General features: G+C 41.9%; 1 protein-coding gene across 2 annotated transcripts in view; it reads right to left on the bottom strand.

Annotated features, from left to right (window-relative positions):
* ATP8A2 (ATPase phospholipid transporting 8A2) overlaps positions 1-26,041 on the bottom strand; it is a 637,783-nt gene that overhangs the window by 102,525 nt on the left and 509,217 nt on the right. For both annotated transcript variants that reach the window (XM_045017301.1, XM_045017311.1), the window contains one exon: positions 25,252-25,359. In XM_045017301.1, coding sequence (XP_044873236.1) covers positions 25,252-25,359 — 108 coding nt within the window. The remainder of the gene's footprint in view (positions 1-25,251; positions 25,360-26,041) is intronic.

Below are 26,041 nucleotides of genomic sequence, written 5' to 3'. Positions count from 1 at the left end.
GGTAAGAAAACCTTACTTTGAATTTAACATAGTTTAAATTAGACATGAGTTAAGTTTTATCTTTATTTTACTTGTAACTATTTCTGATTTCCTCATTACTTGTACTCACTTAAAATCTCTCTCTCTCTGTAGTTAATAAACTTGTTTTATTGTTGTATCAAATCCAGTGTGTTTGAACTGAAGTGTCTGGGAAACTCCATTTGGGGTAACAGGACATGTGCATATCATTTCTATTAATTAAATGAGGGGCTTTATAAAAGCTTCAGCTTGTATTGTCCAGGAGAAGGTTGGATAGTACCTTCTCCTGGACAATATGTTTCTGGGGGGAAATCCAGGACTGGGGTGTGTGTTGGGATCACCCTGCAATATAAACAAGGCTGGTAATAGCCAATGTCTGTCTGTCTGCAGTTCACACACAGACATAGCTGGGAGTGACTTATGTGCTGGATGCTGTTTGTGAGCAATCCAGGATTGGAGGCTACAGCAGCAAAGCAGTGTAAAGGGCTCCACAGGTTACAGGGCAAGTGGACACAGCTACTCACTAGTCCGGACTGTACCCTGGCTATGTCACAGAGTTAGGTGCCTAACTCACTTAAGTGCTTTTGCAAATCCAGTAGGGGCCTCTCTGCATCTTTACATGCCTAACTACCTTTGTACATCTAATCCAATGTTACCACAAATCATTGGGCCTACGAGAGCGAGTTAAGGTCAGTCCCTGACCCTGAATCCATTTGCTTTTGTAGGCTTAAATCCTATTACTACCACTAAACACGGACAATATGTTTGGAACTGTGCAAGACACATTGCAGACAGTCCCTGCTCCAAAGAGTAAAAATCCAAACAACTACTATGACTGTAATGTTAGTGATACAAACACATTCTCGACTGCACGCTTGTATGTTAGAAAGGTCCATCAGGTGACAGCTAGCTTGATTTTAAAACTGTCTGGGGAGAAGTGGGGGCTAATGAGGCCAAGCCCCACCCCTAATGTCACAACTGTGGTTTGTGGCTGATGCACTGTAGGGTGCAGTGGCACAATTGCCACGAGGGGGCCTCCTGGTGCGTATTATGAGGCTAAGGTCTGTAAAATCCACTGAGATTCTTAGATAGAGGGGGCTATAGACGTATAAAGTAATATTAATGGGTATCGGCCCATTAATGTATTTCACATAAGCCACTGAACGGCTGCCAGACAGTCGTTGCTGTCCCCTGGATCTGGATTCCAACTTGTTACCCTAAAGCTGAAAGGCATATTGACCAATGCCCCTTATTTTTCTTGCTTTTATTACCCACAGCAGTGTATTCTTCACCTTCCAGCTACAGGCATTCATATGGGTGCGCAAGGGGTACTGTATGCTGCTTCTCCTGCTACAGTGCTGAACTTAACACCCTGTCTATAAAAAGGCATGATCTCAGACATGCAGTGGAGACATTACATGCAAACGGGTAGCCAATGAAATGGTACTAACAGGGATTTAAAATAAAATCCAAAAGAAGTGCTTAATCAAAGAAAAATGCTCTCCTCAAAAGGTATTTACTAGCTTCTGGAGTGAAAGCTGATTCAGTACAAAACCCCACAACAGTATCTTTTCTTTTTGACTTTTTTGCTTGTGTGGTTAATAATCATTTGGAAAACTTTCTGGGCATTCCTGAGTGGTTACAGATGCGTAAGGATGCGCACTGTGGGCTACTTCATCAAGGGGATGACATAATACTGCATGCCAGTTTCAAAAGTAGCTCATTTAATACTGAACTTGCAGAGACGACTGTCTCAGTCCCACTGCGCACTTGTTTAAATTGATGGGATTAGAACAGCAGCTGGCAGCATTCGGTTCCAAGAAATCTCACAGCATTATCCAGTCTTGATTTCCCCCTTCCTCTTTGTAAGCATTTGATCCATAATCTCTTTTATGGATTCTTAACCCTTTTGATGTACTTTCCACTCCACTATATATATATATAAAATGTACTAAATAAATAAATAAATATATAAAAGTTGATAATAAATTATATGGACGAGATTGTTAAAAAGTGAGACACCCGGGGTCATGTGCAGTTGCATGCCTATTTTATATATGTAACTGCAGTCAATGTAGTGTGCAAATCAAATATTTGCACCAAATATCCAACTATGTATCATATGCAAATATGAAAATTGTATTTACATTTACTATTAAAAATACATTAAAAGTTTCACGGTTAAACACTCAAATTCAAGAAATGACAAAGTTAAGGTTATACATCTTATCTTTGGCCCCTTATGGATCTGCATTATTGTTATTATAACTACAGTATTACAATACTGACCGCAATGTGCTTTATGCTTTCCAAACAGAGTAAGAGAGCTCCTACCCCAAACAGCTCATAATCTAAGAAGATAATCAACAGACTGGGAGGCAGTATTGTCTAGTGGACTGGGAATCAGAAGACCTCAGTTCTTTTTTCTGGTCTTCTACTGTCCTGCTATGGGAGCTTGGACAAATCACCTCAATCAGCTGTCACAGTTTTAGGATCACTGTACCTGTATTCTCCTGCTGTGGTCCCTTAAGAGCACCCACTTAAGGTTTTTGGATCCCATGTCTCTCCCGCTCCTGCCTGGGGTTTTAAGTTTGCACAGCTCCCTGCCTTACACTGTGATATCCGCAGCAAGCCAGTCAGTCTAAAGGCCAGTACCTATGCTTTGCTTTCTCTCTGAGTGCTATGGACAGTGTATTACCAGCATCTACAAGTTACCACATAGCTCTTTCAATGCAAGTACATTTATTCTTAAAGCAAAAGCATTTCAGAGAAAACATTTAAAAAAACCCAATAAACAGATTTAAACATACATTAAACATACCAGCAGTCACTCATCAGTCTCATGGGGCACTAGTAAGCCAAAGTCTTTTCAACCCTTCTGCTAGGGTTGGGTCTCCTTGGACAGAAGGTCCTGTCTGTTCTCTGAATCAGAAAAAAAGGCTCGGAAACAGTTTAAATGCACTCTTCTTAAGCCACAAGCCCTTTCTTTGTTTTCCTAGTCTCTGGATATCAAGTTTGAACCAGGATATGTGAGCCTCCCCTGGGGATGGTAACTCTCTGGAGGTGTTTGCAGTCAGTGACTCACCCTGGTCAACCTCCCGCTGTTTTAGTTCCCAAAGGAGGTGTGGTAACTCTCCCCCACGGAGTAGAACACAGTCATACATACAATACCTGGCCCACAGTAATAGATACACTTCATACAGGATGTTCCCCCAAAGATACAGCCTGCAGTTACGAGATCTCTCAAAGTAGTTACTTCAGCATCTCTTTGTTTCTGTCTTGTCTAACCAGAGTGTAAGCTCTTCAAGGCAGGGAGTATGTCTCACTGTGTGTGCTGCCTCAGCTAGTATAATGGGGTCGTGTGCTCAGCTGGGGCCCCCAGGACCTACTATAATATAAATAGTAAAGGTAACAGACTGGCATCCCTTGCAAAGCAGAAGGGGCCTGGTGTGAGACAAGCGAAGATAAGCAGTTTTGTGAAGGGCCTTGAACTTGTGGCAGCTGAAAATTCAAAAGTGGGGGCGGGAGGGACGGTGAACTTAGCCACATTTGTAATGACTGGAAGGGGAGATGTGAGCATCAAGAAGGCCAAGCAGGAGGGTTACCACATTCCAGGTGGGAGATAAAAGGTTGTGGCTGTGTGTGTGGGGAGAGGTCAGATTTTAGAAAAGTTTAGGAGGAAAAAATGGCAAGATTTTGACATAGTCACAACATACAGGGCAAAGGAAAGGAAAGAGTCAATGACAACCTCCTGGTTACAAGCCTGCATGACCAGGATAGTGGTGTTGCCAATAGTGACATATGATAATGGGAGAAGAGACAGCTCAAGAGCAGAGGTTATGAGTTCAGTTTGGGCCATGTCGAGTTCAAGCTGACAGCGATACATTCAGGAGGAAGCCTCAGAGAGACAGGCCAAGAGGTGGGACTCAGGAATGGAGACCAGTCAGGAATAGAGTGGTAGTTTGTGAGTCATTGGCATAAAGATGGCAGTTGAAACCATGTGAGTGGATGAGATCATGCATGGAGACGATGTGAAGAGGAGGAGCCGAATATAGGGGTTTGAGAGCCCCTTATAGAGGAATGGGAGAGGAAGAGGAGTGGGACCCACCAAAAAGACACTGAGGGAATGATCAGAGAGACGATGAGACCAAGAGAGGAAGAAGGAATGAAAGCCAAGGTAAGGCATGATTTCAAGGAGAGTATGATTAACAGTGTTAAAAATGGCACAGAAGTCAAGAAGGATGGAGTGGGGGCACTGAGATTTGGTCAGGAGGAGGTCTTTGGAGAGTAGGGGGAGCAGTGGAGTGGAGAGTGTGGAATTAGATTGAAGTAATCCAGGACGGGGTTGGAAGAGAGCAATTTGTTAAAAAAAAAAAAAGGCTTTAAACATTTCCTAAGGGATGAAGGGAAGAATGGAGATGGGACAGTAGTTTGAGAGGGAGGTAGGGCCACGAATCCATTCCTGAAGATGGGGACACCAAAGCTTGCCTGTATTATGAGAGGAAGGAGTCAGAGGAAAGTGATAGGTTAAGGAGGCGAGCCAGGGAGTGGATGAGAGTGGAGGCAAGGAAGGTGAGGAGACAGTAAAGGCTTCTGGGACAGGTGGAAGGACTAGAGGGGAGTGGGTGAGAAACCTCAGTGTTGCTGACAGGAGAGAAGTAGTAGAAGGTGTTAAGAAGGGATGGAGGAAGCATCAGATCCTGTCACTCTTCTCATGAAAAGTTGGTAAGAACCTGCATTGCACTGTAAGGATGTGGGAGGCAGAGATGACTGAATTTGTGGGTAGGGGAATCAAAGAGGATGGAAAAGTAGTGCTGGTTGTCCAGGAATATGTCAGAACTGGAGAGAGAGAATATGCTAGCTCTGATTTTGCAATGAGGTCCATGGAGTGCAGGATATTTGTGATAGAGGAAGTCTGCTGCCAGTATTTCCATGCCATCTTTTATTATGTGATCATACACCATTTTTCAGATGATACACCACACTATGCAGTTTTCTACGACCTGAGCGTCACGTGTTGCCTCTTGTGACTTTTTTTCATTCTTGTCTATTTACATTATTCTCATTGTCAGAATGGTCCAATATACCTTTATTGAGTTAGACTTCTTATATTAAATATTCTCTTCTCTCTAAGGTATGCATTTTAATAATTTAGGCAGCACATCTGTACTGCATAATTTCTTTACATTCATGGGATTATGCAGTTAACTACAAAGCTAATTCAACTGCAAGTTTACGTGGCCTTAAAATGACAGCAAATTTTCACCATTGTCCTATATTGTAATATTTAATCTGTGCTATGTTGTATATTAATGTTACCATGTATTTTTCATCTACAAGATGTCAAGGGATTCCTTGTCTGGCATATAGTGCAGTAAACAGCACTGTAAGGTAAGGTATTACACTGCATCTAAGGTTGACTGTAGAAGAAATGCTATGACATTACAATTTATTATTTGAGAGGTAGTATGTGATCAAGTTACAGACTATATCATAAGGCATACACATAAAGGCAGAATTAAGGTTGTGCATGCAAATTTATACTGGCCTGAGACCCAAATGGGTAGTATTCAGTCTTGCACCCGGGACAGATTTAATACCTCCCCCTGGTACAGGATTGCATATTACACATTTGTGATCTCATGACCATGCAGAACTAGAAATGGGAGACTTAAACCATTAGAGTGGGGAGAGTCCTATCCTTCCAACAGGACACACAGCTTTGAAAGGTTTCCAGACATTAGACCTTAAACTCAGGCCATTATTATGTGTGGAAAAGCTATTTTTGCTCATTTTTAGAGGTTTGTGAAATATATTAGTCACCTCCATCTCCCTCTGAGCCCTGTGCAGTTGGACTTCTGGTAACAAAGGCATCTGTCTTTACAGGCAGACAGATACAAAACCCATACCTAATAAAAATGTTTCTTTAAAAATTTTCTAAAAACTTCTGCACCATATGTGGCTCATATAGAACATCTGATGATTTGGGCTGGTTACAGATTGTATCCGCATAAGTGTGAGATCAGCTGCTGAATTTGAGAAGTCTTATTGCACTGCTGCTCAGAGGAAGGAACTCTCTCGCCAGTGAAGAACAGAATAAAGAATTATTAAAATTCAAGTTCTCCGAGATTGGTAAAGCCAGCCAGAGGCTACTGACCCAGAGGCAGATATTGAAAGACAGCAGGAGTGCACAGACCTGGCAATTATTCTATTGCTAAATCTCCCATTAGGTGCTGTTAGTAGTGTAGAAGGGAAGCTGGGCTGAAAGGAGAAAATAAACTGGATATAAACAATAGCTTAAAAAGGGAGAGTGAGAAATGAAATATCAGAACTCTAGGCAACTTGCTCTGAGTTTTGACGCATTCAGTCAGATCCCAGGAAAAAAGAAACATATGACAAGTTTGTCACTGAAGTTTCTCAAGGACTAGCAAACTCTCTGTTGCGTACTGTATCAGGGGGTAGCCGTGTTAGTCTGTATCCACAAAAACAACAAGGAGTCCAGCAGCACCTTAAAGACTAACAGATTTATTTGGTCATAAGCTTTCATGAGTAAAAAAACCACTTCTTCAGCTGCCTGGAGTAAAAATTACAGATGCAGGCATTATATAATGACAGATGAAGAGAAGGGAGTTACCTCACAAATGGAGAACCAGTGTTGACAGGGTCAATTCAATCAGGGTGGATGTAGTCCGCTCCTAATAATAGATGAGGAGATGTCAATTCCAGGAGAGGCAAAGCTGCTTTTGTAATGAGCCAGCCACTCCCAGTCCCTATTCAAGCCCAAATTAATGGTGTTACATTTGCAAATGAATTTTAGTTCTGCTGTTTCTCTTTGAAGTCTGTTTCTGAAGGTTTTTCGTTTAAGTATAGCTACTTTAAAATCTGTTACAGAATGTCCAGGAAGACTGAAGTGTTGTCCTACTGGCTTCTGTATGTTACCACTCCTGATGTCCGATTTGTGTCCCTTTATTCTTTTATATAGGGACTGTCTGGTTTGGCCAATGTACATGGCAGAGGGGCATTGCTGGCACATGATGGCACATATAACATTAGTAGACGTGCAGGTGAATGAGCCCTTGATGGTGTGGCTGATGTGGTTGGGTCCTCTGATGGTGTCACTAGGGTAGATATGGGGACAGAGTAGGCAACAAGCTTTGCTACAGGGATTGGTTCCTGGGTTAGTGTTTCTGTGGTGTGGTGTGTAGTTGCTGGTGAGTATTTGCTTCAGGTTAGGGGGCTGTCTGTAACTGAGGACTGGCCTGTCTCCCAAGGTCTGGATGCATGAGGGATTGTTTTCTAGGATAGGTTGTAGATCGCTGATAATGTGCTGGAGAGGTTTTAGCTGGGGGCTGTATGCGACACCATCAGAGGACGTTGTTAAAAGATTACAGTTCGTGTACTATATAGCCATTTGGAACTTGAACTATGCTTGTAATACAGGGGAAATCAGGTAAGCCCAACGTTTTTCAATAATTTAGTTCTAGTCCATACTAATTTTGCCTCCAGTTCTACATGTTTAGCACTCAGCACAGTTTTCAAATCTGCTTAAAATGATTACATCTTTTCAGTCAATATCTCCGTGATTGTTTCTTCTCCTGGCTGCAAAGCCGTCTGCCTACAATTTCTCAGAGACAGCCAGGTTTTCATGTTCATTGGCCCCTGCATTCCTGCCAAAGCCCTGCAGAAATGAGAGCTGCTGCAGCTGCCACGGTTTATTTACACACATTCCTGCCTCAAATTGAATTAATGAGCATAATTTAACTCAGGCAATGTCCTCCCCAGCTCTTGTTTCTCTTTGCCCCATTTGACATTTCTTTCTCTCTCTCAACTGCTCATGTAGTCTTAAGGAGGAGTCTAAAGTGACTCTGGTGTAACACGTAATTACAAATGCACTGCAGAGCCCACCTGAGTCACATAAAGTAAGTTCGCACAGCTCTGCTTAAGGCATGTTTTATGAAACATCTAGGAGCCCCTTAATGAATACCCTGAGGGCTAACTAGAATTTACCTGCTCTATCTGATCAGTGTTTCTTGGTTTAAGGATTAGCTTCCCATCAGGCTAATCAATTAGATATAAAATATCAACTCCTGTCATCTCAGAAGGCATCCTAGTCCAGAACAACACATCTATCAAACATGCTTCTGGTGTGCTTGATAAATCCTCTCCATGTACATCTCTCAGTCCATTTCCAATCGCTAAACAAGCATTAGAAACCCTAGATCCAGGATTCTATGACTCTTAACTTTGCATGAAAAAACCAAGTGGATTCAGCAAGGATTTGGTTCTATGCATGAGGTCTGTTTATTGCACTGAACAGACCAATGAGGAATTTCCTGCATGGTATGTCAAAGGCAAAGTGCATGACCATTCATCCGAATTCTTTACAATAAAATCAACAGATCTCCTGTGTATTATCACATTATATACCAGTTTGCTTGAAACCTTGGAACAAAGTCAGTGTGATTCTACCAAGGGAGGAAGGGGGAGGAAAAAAAGAAAGAAATTGTACTTATAAAAAGTAGTGTACTAGCTGATGTCAACAGTTAACAGACAATACTCATCATGGACGAGAATGCTTCAGTAACACCCTTAAACCTTAGATCCAGAAAGAAAGAGATCACTCAGCACATGGCATCTGAGCCCCCTGAGAAGAAAATTCCAAATGGGTGCAATCATGTTGAATCATGTAGAAGCTTTTCCTTCCCCCAAACCATATTAGCTAAGACCATTAAACATATTTCACAGAGATCTCCATACAATCAAACACTGCATTTAACGCACAAAAAACACTGCGGGGGCCTGAGTCTGCAACCCAAATTCACAACAAATATCACTTACCCACTCAAGGGGTCCCAATAAAGTCAATGGGATTGCTTGCATGAGAAATTGCTGCTCAGCATAACTAGGGGGTTGCAGACTCTGGGCCCCGTGAGCATATCTTTGGGACATTTTTGGAAGACTTTGTTGGAAAACTTGGTTCCAGATGGAAATGAGGAGCAGTATTTAAGATAGAGTACAGTGCACTTTTCCCACTTCAGTGCACACAGTGTATAATAGCGTTACCCCTTTTGAACTGAGTGGTTAGCCAAAATCTGGGGTCTTGCAGGTTGTTTCTGTTAGGAGGAGAAACTGATGAGAGAGTCACATATTTCTTTGATGCAATCCTGTTTATTTACATAAAGTTCTAGTTCTCTCAACACAGTAGGAATAAGCAACAGGAGACAGCGTCTTTATTTGCAGTTCCAAACCTCTTTCTAGGCAGCACTTTACCCAAAAGCTCTGTCTTCTCAGCTTTTTCTCAGGGTCACACTACAAGTCCTTCACTGGCCACCCTTGGCTTTCTGCTGCCTTCTCTGTAACTTTCTGTGGTGTTTCTCTCTCTCTCTCTCTCTCTCTCACACACACACACACATACACACACACTGTCACGGAGTGTGGAGGAGTCAGGCCCCTGCACCCCCCACTTCCTGTGATTCACTGTGACTCTTAGCCAGGCAAAAAAACAGAAGGTTTATTAGATGACAGGAACACAGGCCCAAGCAGGGCTTGTAGGTACAACCAGGACCCCTCAGACAGGTCCCTCTAGGGGGCAAGGATCTTAGACCCCAGACTTGGGATTCCCTGCCTCTTCCCAGCCAGCCCAAAACTGAAACCAAAAACCCCTCCAGCAGGCTCTCTCCCCCTCCTTCTCTCCCTCTCTCCCTTTGTCCAGTTTCCTGGGCAAAGGTGTCAACTCGCCCCACCCCCCTTCTGGGCTCAGGTTACAGGCTCAGGTACCATCCCTCACCTAAAGTCATCCCCTGCTCTCCCGTCCCCTATGCAGACAGTCCCAGTAAAACTAAACGACATTCCCAGGTCAATCCACCCCGCTCCCTACTGCGTCACGGCCACTTATGTTTTATCATCAGACCCTGGGGAATACCTCTCAAACTACATGGCTCAACTCCTACTCCATCCTAGCATGTGGCCTGTGTTTTGGGCAGAGGCCCCTATTGTTTAGCTATCTATTCTAGAAAGCAGCTCAATTGTTTTTCTACATTTATCCAGAATGAAGGGTAGTTGTTCATCCACCAGCTTCAATGAGCTTTCGCCCAACCTCCCTCCCCCTCATCATAACAAGAGCACTTCTCCCAAGTAGAAGAGAAACACAGCATGACAGAGCCATGCTCTAATTTTCTGTTATTCCACCAGATATGACCTCGGTACATTTTTATCTATCTGGAGTTTTACTCAGTCACATTGAAAATCCATAGATATATTTTCAATGTGACTATATATATGATCAAATACAGCTGCCAGTATCTTAAAGAGATTCATTAGTGTTTCATCTAACATTTATATCACTATATTGTTAAAAAACCTGCCTTGAATTTGGACATATATTTACTGAATGCAGCTTCTGTGCAAACAATGTTCAACACGGTTATTCTTCATGTTTCATTGAAATCATGTGTAATACACAAACCGAACAATATTTTTCTTAGTTCATCCCTCCATTACAAAACAATCTCAAACCACCAGAGCAATAATGTTTCCTTCTTGTCACAAAATGACATATGTTGGATACATCAGGCTGTTCCATTTTTATATACATTTCATCATAAAATATAAAACATAACAGCATCAACAAATGAATCAGCCACTAGTGATTATTTGTGCTACACATTTAAGGGATTTTATTGTTTGTTTGTAAAAATGAATGCTCACTCACTCAACTCACTCACTGGTCATGTATATTTTGCCACTACAGCAAAACACATGATGTATTTCTCACGAGAAGTCCCTGCAAAGGTTACACACCTTTTGTACTACTAAGGGCTAGATTGTGGCTTTAAGCTATTGGCCACATTGGCTTCCTCTTTTCCAACCCATCAAACACAACCTTATTGTCCCTCTACACCTTGGCAGGCAAACTGTCAAATACCTATAATACCCGGATTTGGAATGCGGACCTCCCTGAGCCCATCTACTGTACTCCAGCTCCTCTCCCAACATGAGCTTCCCATTCACTCTGCATCCCAGCCACCAGATACAGGCCAGAGAGTCACATGTACCCCAGGAACTATAATAATATATAATACATGGATCTTCTATAGTGCTTTTCATAAGTAGATCTCAAAGCACTTCACAAAGGAGATCAATATAATTATATTACAGATGGGGAAACTGGTAGAGCTGATAGTGCTGCCTATTAAGAGCACCCCAACACTTCCCTTTTTAAAGATCCTATTTTCAGTTGCTGGTAACTTTGCCAAACTTTAAAACGCTGGGCTGAGATTTTTTTCCATGCCAGTGTCTGCCATGGGCTGAATTTTTTTGGAATGTTTCAGCCAGAACAGTGCTATGGTTTCGGAGAGCAATGCTAGGGAAAAATACATTGTTTGACCACATCAAAAAAATGCTTGAGTCCTTTTCTTTGAAAAGGTCTAGTGCCTCCATGCTTTACAGAAGGGTCTTCAAATTTGGCACTGTGCTTTCTGCTGTCCCAATGAAGTTTCACCCAAGTTTGGCCAACTTATAACCCTCTGAAAAATCTCAGTTCACACATGCTCAGCAGAGACTTGGGAGTTTCTCAGCTAAATTCCCCAAAGATTCGATGCTCACTGAGTATGCTCCAGCCCACAGCTGCAGAAGCCAAGCAGGACTTTCCTTTACTTGCATATCCTAACTGCTGCAGGATGGGGTGGGGCCAGGCACTGGAACAGAGAGCAGGGAGACTTTCTCCTGTGTGCTCTCAATGACCCCATTGCTGGAGCCCTGGCAGTGTGCAGAAGGGCCATCTGAATTGAATGTAGAAAGGACAAGTACTGGACAGAGGGAGCCTAGAACTGGAGGCTGATGGGCCGGGGTGAAAGACTGGGAACCTTGGGGAGGGAGAGACTTCAACTGGGCAAGGAGACTAACACTGGGAGCTGTGCAGGGGTGGGGAAACAGGGTTGCCAACTTTGTAATACAGAGGCCCCCCGACTAACGCAATCGTTCCATGTCGGAAAGCCTTGTGGAACTCGAATTTTGCGTAAGTCGGCAACGTATGTTACACAAAAATGTCAGCAACTCGAAAATCCTATTTCTGGCTTATGGAACTTTTTTCGTAAGGCAAATTTGAGTAAGTCGGGTCTTACGTAACCCAGGGAGCATCTGTATTTAAAAACTGGACACTCCAGCAGGAATACTGAAACCTTCCCCAGCCTGCCTCTTGCCCCTGAGGCACCACCCCTATCTAGCCTCTTCCCCCGAAGTCCCTCCCCTTCCCCCAAGGCCCTGCCCTTTGGTTGCTCCTCTTTTCTCCCCCTCCCCCGCCTGGGTTAGGAGGGACTTGCCTGCAGAGCTGGGCCTGGGAGCTGAAGCCACCTGATGCAGGTAGTAGGTCACCCTGGCTGAGTAGGGGCTAACATGGGTGATGACCCAGCACCTCCCCTGCCTGCAGAAACTGGACTTCGGGTGTTCGGCCTGGTCAGTAGATCAGGCACAACATATTCGTAAAAAATGATACAAATATCACCCATGTTCTTCACAATCACATTGTTGTTATGTGTGCACACAACACGGCAAACTGAAGGTTGTTTCAAGTGGTGAATGGTGGGGTGTAGAAATGGAGAGTCAGTGAGGGGAAAGAGGCCAGAGATAAAGTTGTTTTGGGGAACTTAAAGGTGAATTTTCTGACTTTGGAGGGTTCAGTTCGTTTGAAGTGTAACACTCTATGAATGTTACACATTAAAGGTCAATGTGTTCTCAGTCTGAACTCTAGCTAAAGCTTTTGTCTGGGGCCCAATGATGTTTTACCCTTTTGTCTTTCTTGTATAATGGGCAGCTGAGATGGGAGCACCTTATAAAGGTTCTAGATCCGGAAGAAAGCCCCCAAAACTCATGTATCTTATTGAAACTTTATCAGACATCTCTCAAAACTGGTTTTGCCATCCCTCCTTTGCATCTCCTAAGGAGCTCTTTTCCCTCGAGGCTTCTTTAAGCTAAAAATAACGAATAACTTCTTTTAAAGTTTTAGAGATTGTGTCCCTTGGCCCCTCAGTCTGGTCTCTTGTGTTTCAAAAAACAACTCAGACTCCTCTGATCAATAGGTTGAAAGTTATCTGGTATCACTAATGTCTATTTTAGATGTTTGTAGACTTCTATTTTAAAGTTCATTGTTAACATAGTGAATTGGAGGAGGTATTCTACACCTTCCCATAGGAACAGTATGCCCGAGGGACTATCATTCACATCTCTCACCAGTTTTTCAAGAACAGCAGCATCACCAAGCTACTATAAATCACAACTCTAGCCCTCTCTGTATTGACACTGATATGCTCTACAGTGAGAGGCAACTTTCCCCCAGTCATATAACAGGAAAAAGGGACAAAATAGTAACACTTTACAGTTCTCACTGGACATGGGCCCACACCCACCAATTATCCATGGCTCTAGAGGGAAGGAGGCATCGAACAGGAAAGAAAAGGGATGAGAAGCATGCTTAGATCTTGAGCTCATCAGGGCTCCTTTTGTTTGTTTGTACAGTATCTAGCACAATGGTTCCCCATCCTGATAGGGTTTTCTTGGCATTTCTGGAATATAAATATCAAACCCAACAAAAATAGTCACGCAAATCTGGGCATCTTACGCCCACAGGCCAACTACACAAATACTGACTTCACACATGTGTGTAGATATGCTATGAGCTGAGGTTGTTCAGTGCACAGCATATTAAGATTACCTCCATTCCCAGCATGCCCATTCTTATGGGGAAGATGGGAGGCATGAGAGAAGCATCATCACCACAGCCAACTGGGTTAATCAAGAATCAGTGGAGGGACAGATGGGGCTGTCTGACCTACAGCACCATGTGGGATACTCAGGAGGGCTTGCTCTGCTGCCAAGTCCTCTGCTTCTGAAGCCCTTGCACCCATCTTAATGTCAGCCCATTTTTATGGAGATTATTTCCACTCCTTGGGGTTTTGGGGGTCAAATTTTGTCCTTCAAGTGCAGATTTTTAAAAGTAAAAAACCACCATAATAAATACCATAGGGACGTAAAGGAATAAAGGCATGCTTTGAAATTAATTGGAAAAAAAATTTCCATCTAAAAAATGACTGGAGCTGCCTGCTCACAGAGATCCAAAACATAACATCAGGGAAGGAATGATTAAACATGGGGGAAAGACAAGAAATCAGAAAAACAAATTTAATAAATAAATAACCCTTCCCCCAACAAAACCTTAACACCCTGTTTCCTCTCCCTCTCAGCTCTCAAGCAAAGGAATGAATAAGAAATGGCATCTAAACAAAAAAATCAGCAGTATCTCCTAACTATTAGCCAGGATGGGCAGGGATGGAGTCCCTAGCCTCTGTTTGTTAGAAGCTGGGAATGGGCAACATGGGATAGATCACTTGATGATTCCCTGTTCTGTTCATTCCACCTGGGGCACCTGGCATTGGCCACTGTCAGTAGACAGGATACTGGGCTAGATGAATCTTTGGTCTGACCCAGTGTGGCTGCTCTTATGTTCTAATTACCCTCTCCTGTTCAGCCACAATGCTGCACAGCCACATTCATAGGAGGACCTGAGGAGGACTCAAGTGTGACCCAAAAGAACCATTTAAATGCTCATTGCAAAAGTCACAGCTGCCCTATTACGTACTGCCCAGCCTCAGCTGTAAAAGTGTTTCCAATTTCCAGAGTGGCCACAACCTTCCTGCTCTGGACCCCAGATGCACCTTTGAAAGTCTCCCTATACAATGACTTGCCCAACAACACCCCACCCTCAAAAATCATGGAACTATCATGACGTTGGGCCCCATCACACCGATCACTCTGTTATACCCCTTTTCCCTACCCTTTGTCTGGGTACGGATCATCTACTACTCTGTGTTTGTGCAGTGTCTAATGGGGCCCTGTTCTCAGATATTTCCCAAGCGCTATCATAATAAACATAATATTGATAATGACACTCTTATGGCAAATCAGTGGCAGTGCCAGGAACAGAATCTAAACCTTTTCCGGCTGTTGATCCTCTAATGGAATGATTTTCAACCTGTGGTCCATGGACCCCCGTGGGGTGTACAGACTATGTCTAAGGGTTCAGCAAAAGGTTGTCATTACCATAGTGGTTTTCAACCTGTGGCCTGAGGATTTCGAAAGGGTCTGCATCTCCATTCAAAATTTTGTAGGTGTCCACAAATGAAAAAAGGTTGAAAACCACTGCTCTAGTGCAGTCTTCTCATCACTAGCCAACAGCCAACCATATATTTGTTTAGAATCCTCCTTACACGTGGACTGATGAAAATAGATCATAATGACTCCTCAGGAGAAATTCCAAGAAACTGCAGTGGCAAATTCAACACCGATAAAAGAAAATACTTTTTTAAACAACGCACAATTTGAGTTTTGGAAAGGCTGTTTAAGTCCTCATGCTTCCAGGCATAAACCACCCACTAATAATTGGAGGGTTAGGTGGAAATTTCCCTGAGGACAAGTTATTATTGAACTGCCTACTGCAGGGGTATTTGCATCTTCTTCTGAAGCACTTGGATCTGGTCACTCTCTGACACAGGATACTAGATTAGATGGACCACTGCTGGGCAATTCTTGTGTTCCTAGGTTCCATGCATCCGACGAAGTGGGTATTCACCCACGAAAGCTCATGCTCCAAAACTTCTGTTAGTCTATAAGGTGACACAGGACTCTTTGCTGCTTTTAGGTTCTTTTCCTGTCACTGTAGCTCAAAATGCGGACAGTTTTTCATAGAATCGTAGGACTGCAAGGGTCCTTGAGAGGTCATCTAGTCCACTCCCCTGCACTCATGGCAGGACTAAGTATAATCTAGACCATCCCTGACAGGTGTTTTTGTCTAACCTGCTCTTAAAAATCTCCAGTGATGGATATTCCACAACCTCCCTGGCAATTCATTCCAGTGCTTAACCACCTTGATAGTTAGGAAGTTTTTCCTAATGTCCAGCCTAAACCACCCTTGCTGCAATTTAAGCCCACTGCTTCTTGTTCTATCCTTAGAAGTTAAGGAGAACAATTTTTCTCCCCCCTCCTTGTAACAACCTTTCACGTACTTGAAAACTGGAATCATTTCCCCCCTCAGTCTTCTCTTCTACAGACTAAACAAACCCAATTTTTTTCAATCTTTCCTCGTAGGTCATGTTTTCTAGGCCTTTAATCATTTTTGTTGCTGTTCTCCAATTTGTCCACATCTTTCTGAAATGTTGCACGCAGAACTGGACACAATACTCAGTTGAAGCCTAATCAGCATGGAGTAGAGTGGAAGAATTATTTCTCATGTCTTGCTTACAACACTCCTGCTAATACGTCCCAGAATTATGTTTGCTTTTTTTGCAATAGCGTTACACTGTTCACTCATATTTAGCTTGTGATCCACTATGAACCCCAGATCTCTTTCCACAGTACTCCTTCCTAGGTAGTCATTTCTCATTTTGTATGTATGCAACTGATTGTTCCTTCCTAAGTGGAGTACTTTGCATTTGTCCTTATTGAATTTCATCCTATTTACTTCAGACCATTTCTCCAGTCCAGTTTGTCCAGATCATTTTGAATTTTAATCTTATCCTCCAAAGCACTTGCAACCCCTCCTAGCTTAGTATCATCCACAAACTTTGTAAGTGTACTCTCTAGGCCATTATCTAAATTACTGATGAAGATATTGAACAAAACTGGACCCAGAACTGATCCCTGCAGGACCCTACTTGATATGCCCTTCCAGCTTGACTGTGAACCACTGATAACTACTCTCTGAGAACAATTTTCCAACCAGTTATGCACCCATCTTACAACCTAGCTAGATCTACTATATTTCCCAAATTTGCTTATGAGGAGGTCATGCGAGACAGTATCAAAAGTCTTACTAAAGTCAAGATATACCACATCTATTGCTTCCCCCCTATTCACAAGGCTTGTTACCCTGTCAAAGAAAGCTATTAGGTTGGTTTGACTCAGTTTGCTCTTGACAAATCCATGCTGACTGTTACTTATCACCTTATTATCTTCTAGGTCTTTGCAAATTGATTACTTAATTATTTGCTTCATTATCTTTTTGGGTACTGAAGTTAAACTGACTGGTCTGTAATTCCCCGAGTTGTCCTTATTTCTCTTTTTTATAGATTGGCACTATATTTGCCCTCTTCCAGTCCTCTGAAATCTCTCCCATCTTCAATGACTTTTTGAAGATAATCGCTAATGGCTCAGATATCTCCTCAGTCAGCTCCTTGAGTATTCTAGGATGTATTTCTAATGTCAATGCACATTGCCTTCAGTACAGTACAATACAGTAGCTACTTCTCTAAGTTTAAAAAGTCAGCTGGTTTTCATTAAGAAAACACTTACTAGGACACCTTCAAACCAACTCTGCAAGAACATGCAAAAAGCTTTGCTGCCCACAAAGAAACTTCTAAATACAAGAACAAATGATTTGGAGAAATCTATAAAGGACCTTAAGCAAACTCATATTCCAAACTGTGAATAATGATATGATTTTTGAGCATATCCCATTACCATAGGACTATAATTTATTTCTGAGGGAAAAGACTGGTTTCTTTGTTTTCATGAACAAAGCTATATACTATTTCCAAGGCAACAAATCTGGATATTCTGCCAGTTATCTATAGGTGTAAAGGACCTTTACATATGCTGCTTTTCAAATTAAGCTATAGGTATCTGGTTTCTAACCATAGTTTGATGAAACAGTGTGGACAAGGACCAGTCCATATTGGAACAATGTTACAAACCATGGTTAAAGCCCCATGTACATGGCCTGCCAGACTCTGTTAGAAGCTGATTTACCTGCAATCAAGTTACATTTTGTTAATTGCCTTTATGTTTAATATGCTAATCCTGTAAATAGATATGGAAGAAAAGGAGCTTCCTTGATTGAGTATCCTTACTTTGAAACTCGGTATCTCATTTTCATAGCTCCAATTAGCCATTTCCATCAAATATTCTAATGACCTTAAACACATCAAAATAGGAGAAAGACTCTCTATATTCCTTGTATACTAGCAACTTACTGATTTACGTAATTGGTCTGAAATCTTCCCTTCATTATCATTTTCTCAGGTCCCTCTTTGTCATGATACCAACATCTGCAACCTTAGATTTATAAAAAAAAAAATACAATAAAATAAAACACCCAAATACCCCAAAAGCTTCTAACTTGCTGAACTTTTTCAAATTTTATTTTTGAGAAAAGTTGCTCTTAGTTGATCAAGTGAACCACATTTTCAGAAAGTAGCCTTTGATTTTGCATTTGAAAAACCAAGCAAGGAAAATTTGCACAACCAAAATTCAAAGTTAGGTTAAGGCTGGCTTAATATTTGGCTGTATATTGGCTGTATATTTGGCTGTATATGAGTCCAAGGTGATTTTTCATAGGCAAAGTTTAAACCTGTGAAAACGAATTCATATGGGAAAAGCTGACACAACCTTAGGTACAGCTGCATGAATGTAACAGTTTTAAGATCTCCACAAGGATTAAAGTCATATGAGCAGCAAATTTATTATACAACTTTAAGACATGCCCCAGGAGAGATTTGCTGATAAGTTGCCAGTAGGCAGAGAGGTGTTCTTGTTTATAGGAAGCCTCTTCATTGTGTGCATATTTATTCAGATAATTTTACATTCACAATATGCCCTTTAAAAAAGATATTGCTGTCTCATTTTATTCATCTCTATTTTTTTGCTTTTGGCGCATCCTACAGCATGACAACATCAGAGACCTACAATGGCAGATTCGCTTATGAAAGTCATTCATGGATCACAAAAATAACTAAACCATTTCCTAAACAGATGTGTAAAAGAGGTATGCATACTTCATTACCCAACTTTAATGTATCTGCTCAAAGCACAGGCCAAAGCTCCAGAAAAAGAGTAAGTTCCAAAACCACATCAAGTGCAATGGAGACCCTTTCACATAATTATAAAAATAAACAAGATCAGAAGGCATGAGGACTTCAATCTGCAGGCAGAAGTCTGATTTCTGACTAACATTTGAATGAGAAGTTTCCACAGATTGAAACACTGACATCACCGTGTAATGCGCAAGTGATTGTAGACAAACAAACCACAGTCAGAACAGCCAATTCTCTAACCAGCACCAAACTCTGTGGAAATGAAATGCCAAAAGAACAACAGAAACCTCTGGAAAAAAAATTTAAAACTGAGGAGAGGAAAGCAAAAAGACCCACGAAAATAGGAAAATATATACCGAGTTGTAGATGTTGTCAACAGTTGTGTGAAAAATGAAAAAAGTAGTAATGTGAAGCATATTTAACACAACCATGGAAATATTGCAGATTATGCTGCACTGAAATCAGGGCTGCTCTTTTGTGCGGGCTCCTCTTTTCACAATCCGTAACATGAATATAGACTCCCTCAAGTAGCCATGAGGTATCCTTGGACTAGATTTTATCCAGAGGACTGGTCACATGACCAGTTGGTTCTTCTAAAACTTTACAGTCCTGGCCAGCCAAACCATTTTTTTTTCCAGACAAAAGTTAAGAGGACTGATGGAAGAGCTGGGGGTAGGTATGTCATGCTCAGAGAACATAAACAGGAAAGGAAAAGAAGCTGCCTGGGGTCCTGGGCCAGAGCAAGTGGGGGGCCCCTCCCCACTCCTTCTGCTCTGTCCCCCCACCATGGCCCTGGGGCGCAGTGGGGAGTGAGCACTCCTCCAGTTCCAAGGCTGCAGTGGAAGTCCAGGTGCTGGGGCTTCCCTCGACCCACCCGCCCGGTGCTTCTGCTGGAGAATGGGGTCGGGGGCTGCCCCTGCCGCCCTGTGGCTTTTCCTGGGGACAGATTCAGGCGGCACTGGGGGAGGGGAGGGTTTGCCCATTCCATGGCTTCTGCCGGAGTCAGGGGCCACTGTGGGGGTTTCCCCTCATGCCACAGATTCTGCTGGGGATGTGGTTTGGGGCCGCTGGGGCTTCCCCCACCTTTCCCGCCTGGTGCTGCTGCTGGAGAGTGGGGTCGGGGTGTGGGGGCTTCCCCTGCCCCGCCTGCCCAGTGGCTGGGGCTCAGGGCTTCCACTGCCCAACAGCAGATTTTTTCCAGGGCCCCCTGGTTGGCCGGAATCTCTGGGCATGGGCCCCATTGATCCAGTGGCTAATCTGCCACTGCTTAGAAAGCCAGGAAGCTGGCAACAGACAGGGGCTGCTGCTGGAAAAGGGTAGTCAGTCCCTGGGAAGAGGGAGGAGGGTTTGGAGCTGGTACCCCCTCCTCTCGGAAGGTACCAGAAGAGTAGGAAGCAGTCCAGGGAAGGAGCAGTGAGGCTGGAAGAGTAAAGTCCAGAACTGCTGGGTTGAGGTTCTATGGACTGGAACTCAGAGAAGAGGGTGAGCGCGGGTTCTCCTACCAGCCACTGAGGGAATGGCACCTGAGACAGTGAATAGGAAGACTGTCTGGAAAGGGGAAATGCTAAGTGACCTGGCCTTAGAGGAGGCTGTGGTTCCTGGGCTGAGGAGGGGCTACAGACCAGAAAGACAGACCGAGTGATGGCATGCAACTGGGGGAAGGGGTGTTGACCTGATGAGCTAATCCCTGGGCTGGCCAGGAGGAGACGCCAGACCAGCGGTGAATGGAGCACCCCGTGTCAGACACTATCCTTAAACTCTTTCTGAAAACACTACATATGAACCAAGAAGCTATCTGATAGACTGTCCTAGGACCGTACTCAACTCAGCCCAAGAAGTGTCCCACTGAAAGCAAAGTAGACAGCATCAGGAAAGAGAATTAAAGCTTGCTATTGGCTATAAGAGCCAAAAATCATCTCTCAAAATTCACGTAGAAAGTTCACTGGAGTGGCCCTGATCTTTTGCTGTTTCCATTAACCAAATGTAGAGCTGATAGTTAAAAAAAAATATTTTGGTTAAGATATCAGTGAGTCTGATCTTGACAAAAGAAAAGGTAAGAAGAAACTAAGAAGAGGCAAGAGAAGTATAAGAAGCTAGAAGCAGATTTACACACAAAAAAACGTGAAGGTACAGTGCCAACTCTGGCTCTTCCAACCGTTGGGAGGGCAAAAAGCCTCAAATGTGGAAGACATTAGTAATGCTGATCTGTAATCAAAATATTGTGGTCAAAACAATACTTAAATCATAAGTCTGGAACATGACTGCATACAACATGTCACCCAGCAAAAAACCCAAAACAAAACCTCACCACCACTAAATGCCTAACACGTCAGACTAACCACAGCACAGGAATTTTTTCTTTTCTTTTCTTTTTATTTTTTAAAGAAAAAAGAAGATTAAAAATGGACAATGAATCACCTTTGAGTCTTCAGAACAAAATTAATGAAGCAAATTCCAACATAAAATGCTTATACAGAGAGGGGGGAAAACAGGAACTGTCAAATTGGAAGAGATCAGTGGTATCCTGTCTCTACCAATGGCTAATTCCAGATGCTCCATAGAAAAGCATAAACCTCCCATAAAGCATTTAACAATATAATACAACAACATGGGAAGAGAGCCCCGCTGGTATTCAGATTAAGACCTGAGGCTCAATATATTTTTATTCTAGTGAGTGCAACTACATATGTTATTCTAATTTACATGCAGCCAAAGCCTGCCTTGACTTTGTGTCTGGCACTCAATGAGGAGAGGAGGACAAAAACAGTCCCCTGGCCCCAGAAACCCCATTTATGTGGCCCAGGTAAGGGACAGGCAGAATTGTTGCCCATCCCTATTCCTTTTACAGTACCATGCACCCCCAAAGGGGTAGGAAATAGGCAAAGCTATGGCCCTGCACCCTGATGCACTGACCAACAGAGCTGGCTGGCCACACACAAGGTAATTAGCTGCAGCTCAAAAAGGAGTTCAGTAGAAGACAAGCAGCCTCTCCCTGGGGTAGCAGTAACAGACATTTCCTAATGGCACCATCTCGTCCATATTATGTACATTATAATATACATATTTATATATTGATGTACAAAACTACTGGTTTAATAATATCTTGAGGCAATGAGTTCCACATACTAACAGGGAGAAAGGATCAGACTGGTGCCCAATGTGTACAGTATGCTCTGTTTGCAGAAATTTTCATTCAAAAAAGAGCTAGTCCAAACTGGCACATGTGCACAACTCAGACCATGCAGAGGCAAGGATTGTAGATCCCTTTCTTTCCTCAATACTCCTCCTATGCAAAAAACAACCAAACAAAACACCCAAAGAGGCTCAAGAAACCAAGGGGACCAGGCTGAGGACACCCCTGTCATAGATAATTTTAAAGCCTCCTTGAGGTGTAGACTTCAACTCCTACTTCTAGTACTGTTTAGGGAACGAATGCATGGGTTTAAAAAAAGACCATCAAAAAGCTACCAAAGATTTTCTACTTAATTTCCAGTGTGTCAAATCTCTTTTATTATTATAAAATTTCCATTAAGTTACACTAGGATTTTATCACTTTGTCTTATTAGCACTATGTTTAATTTGTTGTATTATGAAATGTATTAAGTGAAACAAAAGAAATATCTTGTCTCTGATAGTAGAGAATAACTCTTTAAGTCAGTAGTTACTTCCCTTTGCCCTGAAGGAAAAACCTGCATTTTTTCCCCATGTAAGAATGCTCTAAACATAATGTACAAGAGAAAGAAATACTCACTCAATAGTTTAATAAACCCCAGCAGAAACAATATATCTTTTCAGACGCCTAAATATCTGAGACTTTCCATGCAGACATTTAGTGAATAGATGGAATAAAATGCTTTACACGTCATATTTTTGACTCATGATGGGATGTGCTGGTTGTTATAGACACTAATTAAGCATTATAGTCATAAGAAACTAAGTTGCTTTTAAGTACTATAGTATTTTGTGTCATAGAAGTGCTTAAAAGATTTTGAAAATTAATTTATTTAAACAACTAGGAACACTCTAATGAAAGAGAGATTTAAAAACAAACTATAAACTCTTCACTGTCCCACTTTGCTTTTAACAAATCTTGATTACTTACAAGTGCAAAAAGGAAAAGAGATGGAATAAAGGAATATTTTAAATAGCCTGGAAGAAGAGAGGCAATTCATTTTACAGACTGTAGCCTAGTATGGTCCCTGCTCATTTGACCATGGTTTGGTATTGTGCGGCAAATTATTTCTCGAGAGCTTCTGTGCAAGTTAATGGAAGTTCTACAGAAGCTTCCTCCATCTTAGGGATCTTCCATCATTGTCAAGAGGTAAAAAACTTCTCTTTTTTCACATCTCCTCCCCTCAAAGCATACAAACTAGGGAGCAAAAATATAACACTACAACACAGTGGTACTGTTTAAACTAATTTTTATGCTGAAACCATATATTATATTACATAAGACTCCCTTTCCCCCAAAGGCTCTTGTACTTTTGCTAAGATGATGAACAACTCCATAATGTCTTCAATAGTGATTACTGATCCAGGAATAGCTATGCAAGTATTGGACTACATTAACGGTCTCACTCAATCACTCAGAACATAAATGTTGTGCTCTCCACAAGAACAAGTATTGTTTTACCCTCAGCAAGATATTAATGTCATATCTCAAGACATCGTTTGTTCTGGAAAACCAAAGAGTATAAAATAACATGGCTTAAGTAGAAAAACATTTTCTAGAAAGTATTTAAGCAAAAATAAAATGCTATTTAACATCAGTTACTTTGCTCTGGGACCTGTGGGTTACATTGTGGTTAACATCCACTCCAGTCATGGTGCTCTTTTTGGGAGGTGGGGGTGGGGAGAAGAGGGGTTATTGAAATTAAAAAAAGTTCTAAAGAACACTGCATTCTGGAACTGAACTTTATAGTCTGAACCTTCTAATATGTGGGACTAGTTTACCTTGACACTTGTGCATTAAAAATGCTGACACATTAATAGCGACATTAAGAGTCTGCTGCTATAGATTGCAAAACCGATTCATGGTTGGGTATGAGACCTAATCAAATTTCAGCCTAATTTATGGAAATGTGAATTAGAGTTGCTGATGCAAATGTGCACTGTGAAACACACTGAGGACACTATGAAATACTATCAAAGGAATTTGGTGTTTGTCTCTGCCAGTCATATGATGGCAGATCCCATCCTGTCAGCTGTCATTCTCTCTCCTTGCTTTAGAAAGCTGTCCATGATAATCTACTTAAATCGCCATTATCCTCTGCTTTGTACCACAATCTAATGAAATATTTATTAGACCAGAACCATGCTGAAGCAGAATGATGCCAGAATTACTACATCATAGGCTGCAATTCCCACTGTCTCTCGCAGACAAAAGGATGCCAACAACTATATGAAATTACATGAAAAGTAACCTTACAAATAATTAATTAAGTTGCCGGATGCTTTGTGTTTCTCATGCGCAAAGATGACATTGTATAAAAATTGATTTGCTTAGATCCACTATTATAACCATTCTCATTTTGCCTTTTTCTCTTCTCTATAAACAAAAGCATCTTTAAAGGTAACTCTAAACTTGCTGTATCTTTTCCAGTAACTTACTGTGACAACATTGGAGTTTGCTTGAAATAGTATTTTATGGTATATTTGCTAGCCCCTCATTTCCAAGGAGTCTCCTATTCTAAATACTCTCATTGAAGGAGTTTGACAGGCTCATTATTCTCTCTGTTCACCATTGGTTGAAATAATGATAGGGTGAATTTCACCACCTGCAACAACTGACAATGAAGGAACAAATCCAGAACTCCATTAACATTGTCAGGGGACCTATAACGTATAAGCTTCCCTTCTATTTCTGACCATTCCATAAGTTGTTTTCAGGTACATTCTCTATTTTCTTTTAACAAGTTAGGAGAAAGGAGTAGTAGAAAACCGAGTATATGAACAGAGGAAATACACAACCCAAAGTTTTAAAAATATCAAATTTTTGTCTGGCATTTTGTCAAACCTTTGTTACCAAGAAAATCTCCCAAAGCCATTATTAATGAAGAGCCTAGGTCCATTTCCACCCAAATCAATGGGAAAACTCCATAGACTATCTACAGCACATACAGTGACTTACACTGTGAACAGCTTTGAGAACCAAGCTAATTGGTTTTAATTAGTGTTGTAAAACTTTAACACTTGCAGGGAGGTTTTAACTAAAGCTTAGGTGCACTCACTAAAGGCATGTCCTTTACAGGCACCATCCTGTTGCTGTATGAGCACGGCAGATAATATTACTTTCCCAAGGCACTGAAGACAAAAGGCTGCAGTCAGAAAGCACACTCACCAATCCTTCCCATATCCAAGCATGAAAACTAACCTGTCCAAGCATGTCTGGTGCAATGGGAATGGTGGGCCAGATGGCAGAGTAGACTCCGAAGAACACCAACCAGAGCAGCATGCTTCCCCAAACGGCCAGGTGGCTAAACTGTAGAGGTGACAAAAGAGAACACAGTACAGCTCTCTTTCCACTTAGTAATGCCCACATTATTATTTTTCTCCTAGGAATCTTTTCCTGTCCAGATCACTGTCAGTCTCAACTCACAGCTGTCTACTATAGTTGGTTTTAGGCCAGTGGCACAGACTGGTTTAAACAGCACAGACGGCTCCCCTCTTTAATCTTTTCTCCATGACACAGACAGCCTTTTCAGCCAGTCTATCTTACTTGTAGCCTCAGAACCTCATCAGATTTTCCTTAGAACTCTGAGGTGCCCTCTGATTCCTGGTTCCAATTTTACTCATACTGGGTTACGTGATGCACCAACGTGGACGTTTTCAAAGGTATGAGTTAGAGATCACACCCACAAAAGTCCTATTACGCCATTGCATGTATGCATATAAGCCACATGCAACACTAACATAGCCATTACTGGAAGAATCAAATACTGTGTTACACACAAGGACTACAAGAATAATCACTATTATGTACTGATTATTTTTTAAATATGTGCTAGGTGATTTATGGATATGCAAGACAATCCATGCCCCAAGGAGTCTACAGTCTAAACAACTAAAAGGAATGGATGAGGGAAAAGGAAGCAACATAATACCAAAGTGATCAAGGAGATGTGCTGCATAAATTGAATACAAACAGTGTGATGTCATAAATG

The sequence above is a fragment of the Mauremys mutica genome, chromosome 1 (assembly GCF_020497125.1).
Source record: "Mauremys mutica isolate MM-2020 ecotype Southern chromosome 1, ASM2049712v1, whole genome shotgun sequence".
NCBI classification, from domain to species: domain Eukaryota; kingdom Metazoa; phylum Chordata; order Testudines; family Geoemydidae; genus Mauremys; species Mauremys mutica.
The sequence above is the reverse complement of the archived record's forward strand: the minus strand, read 5'-3'. Positions and strand labels throughout refer to the sequence as shown.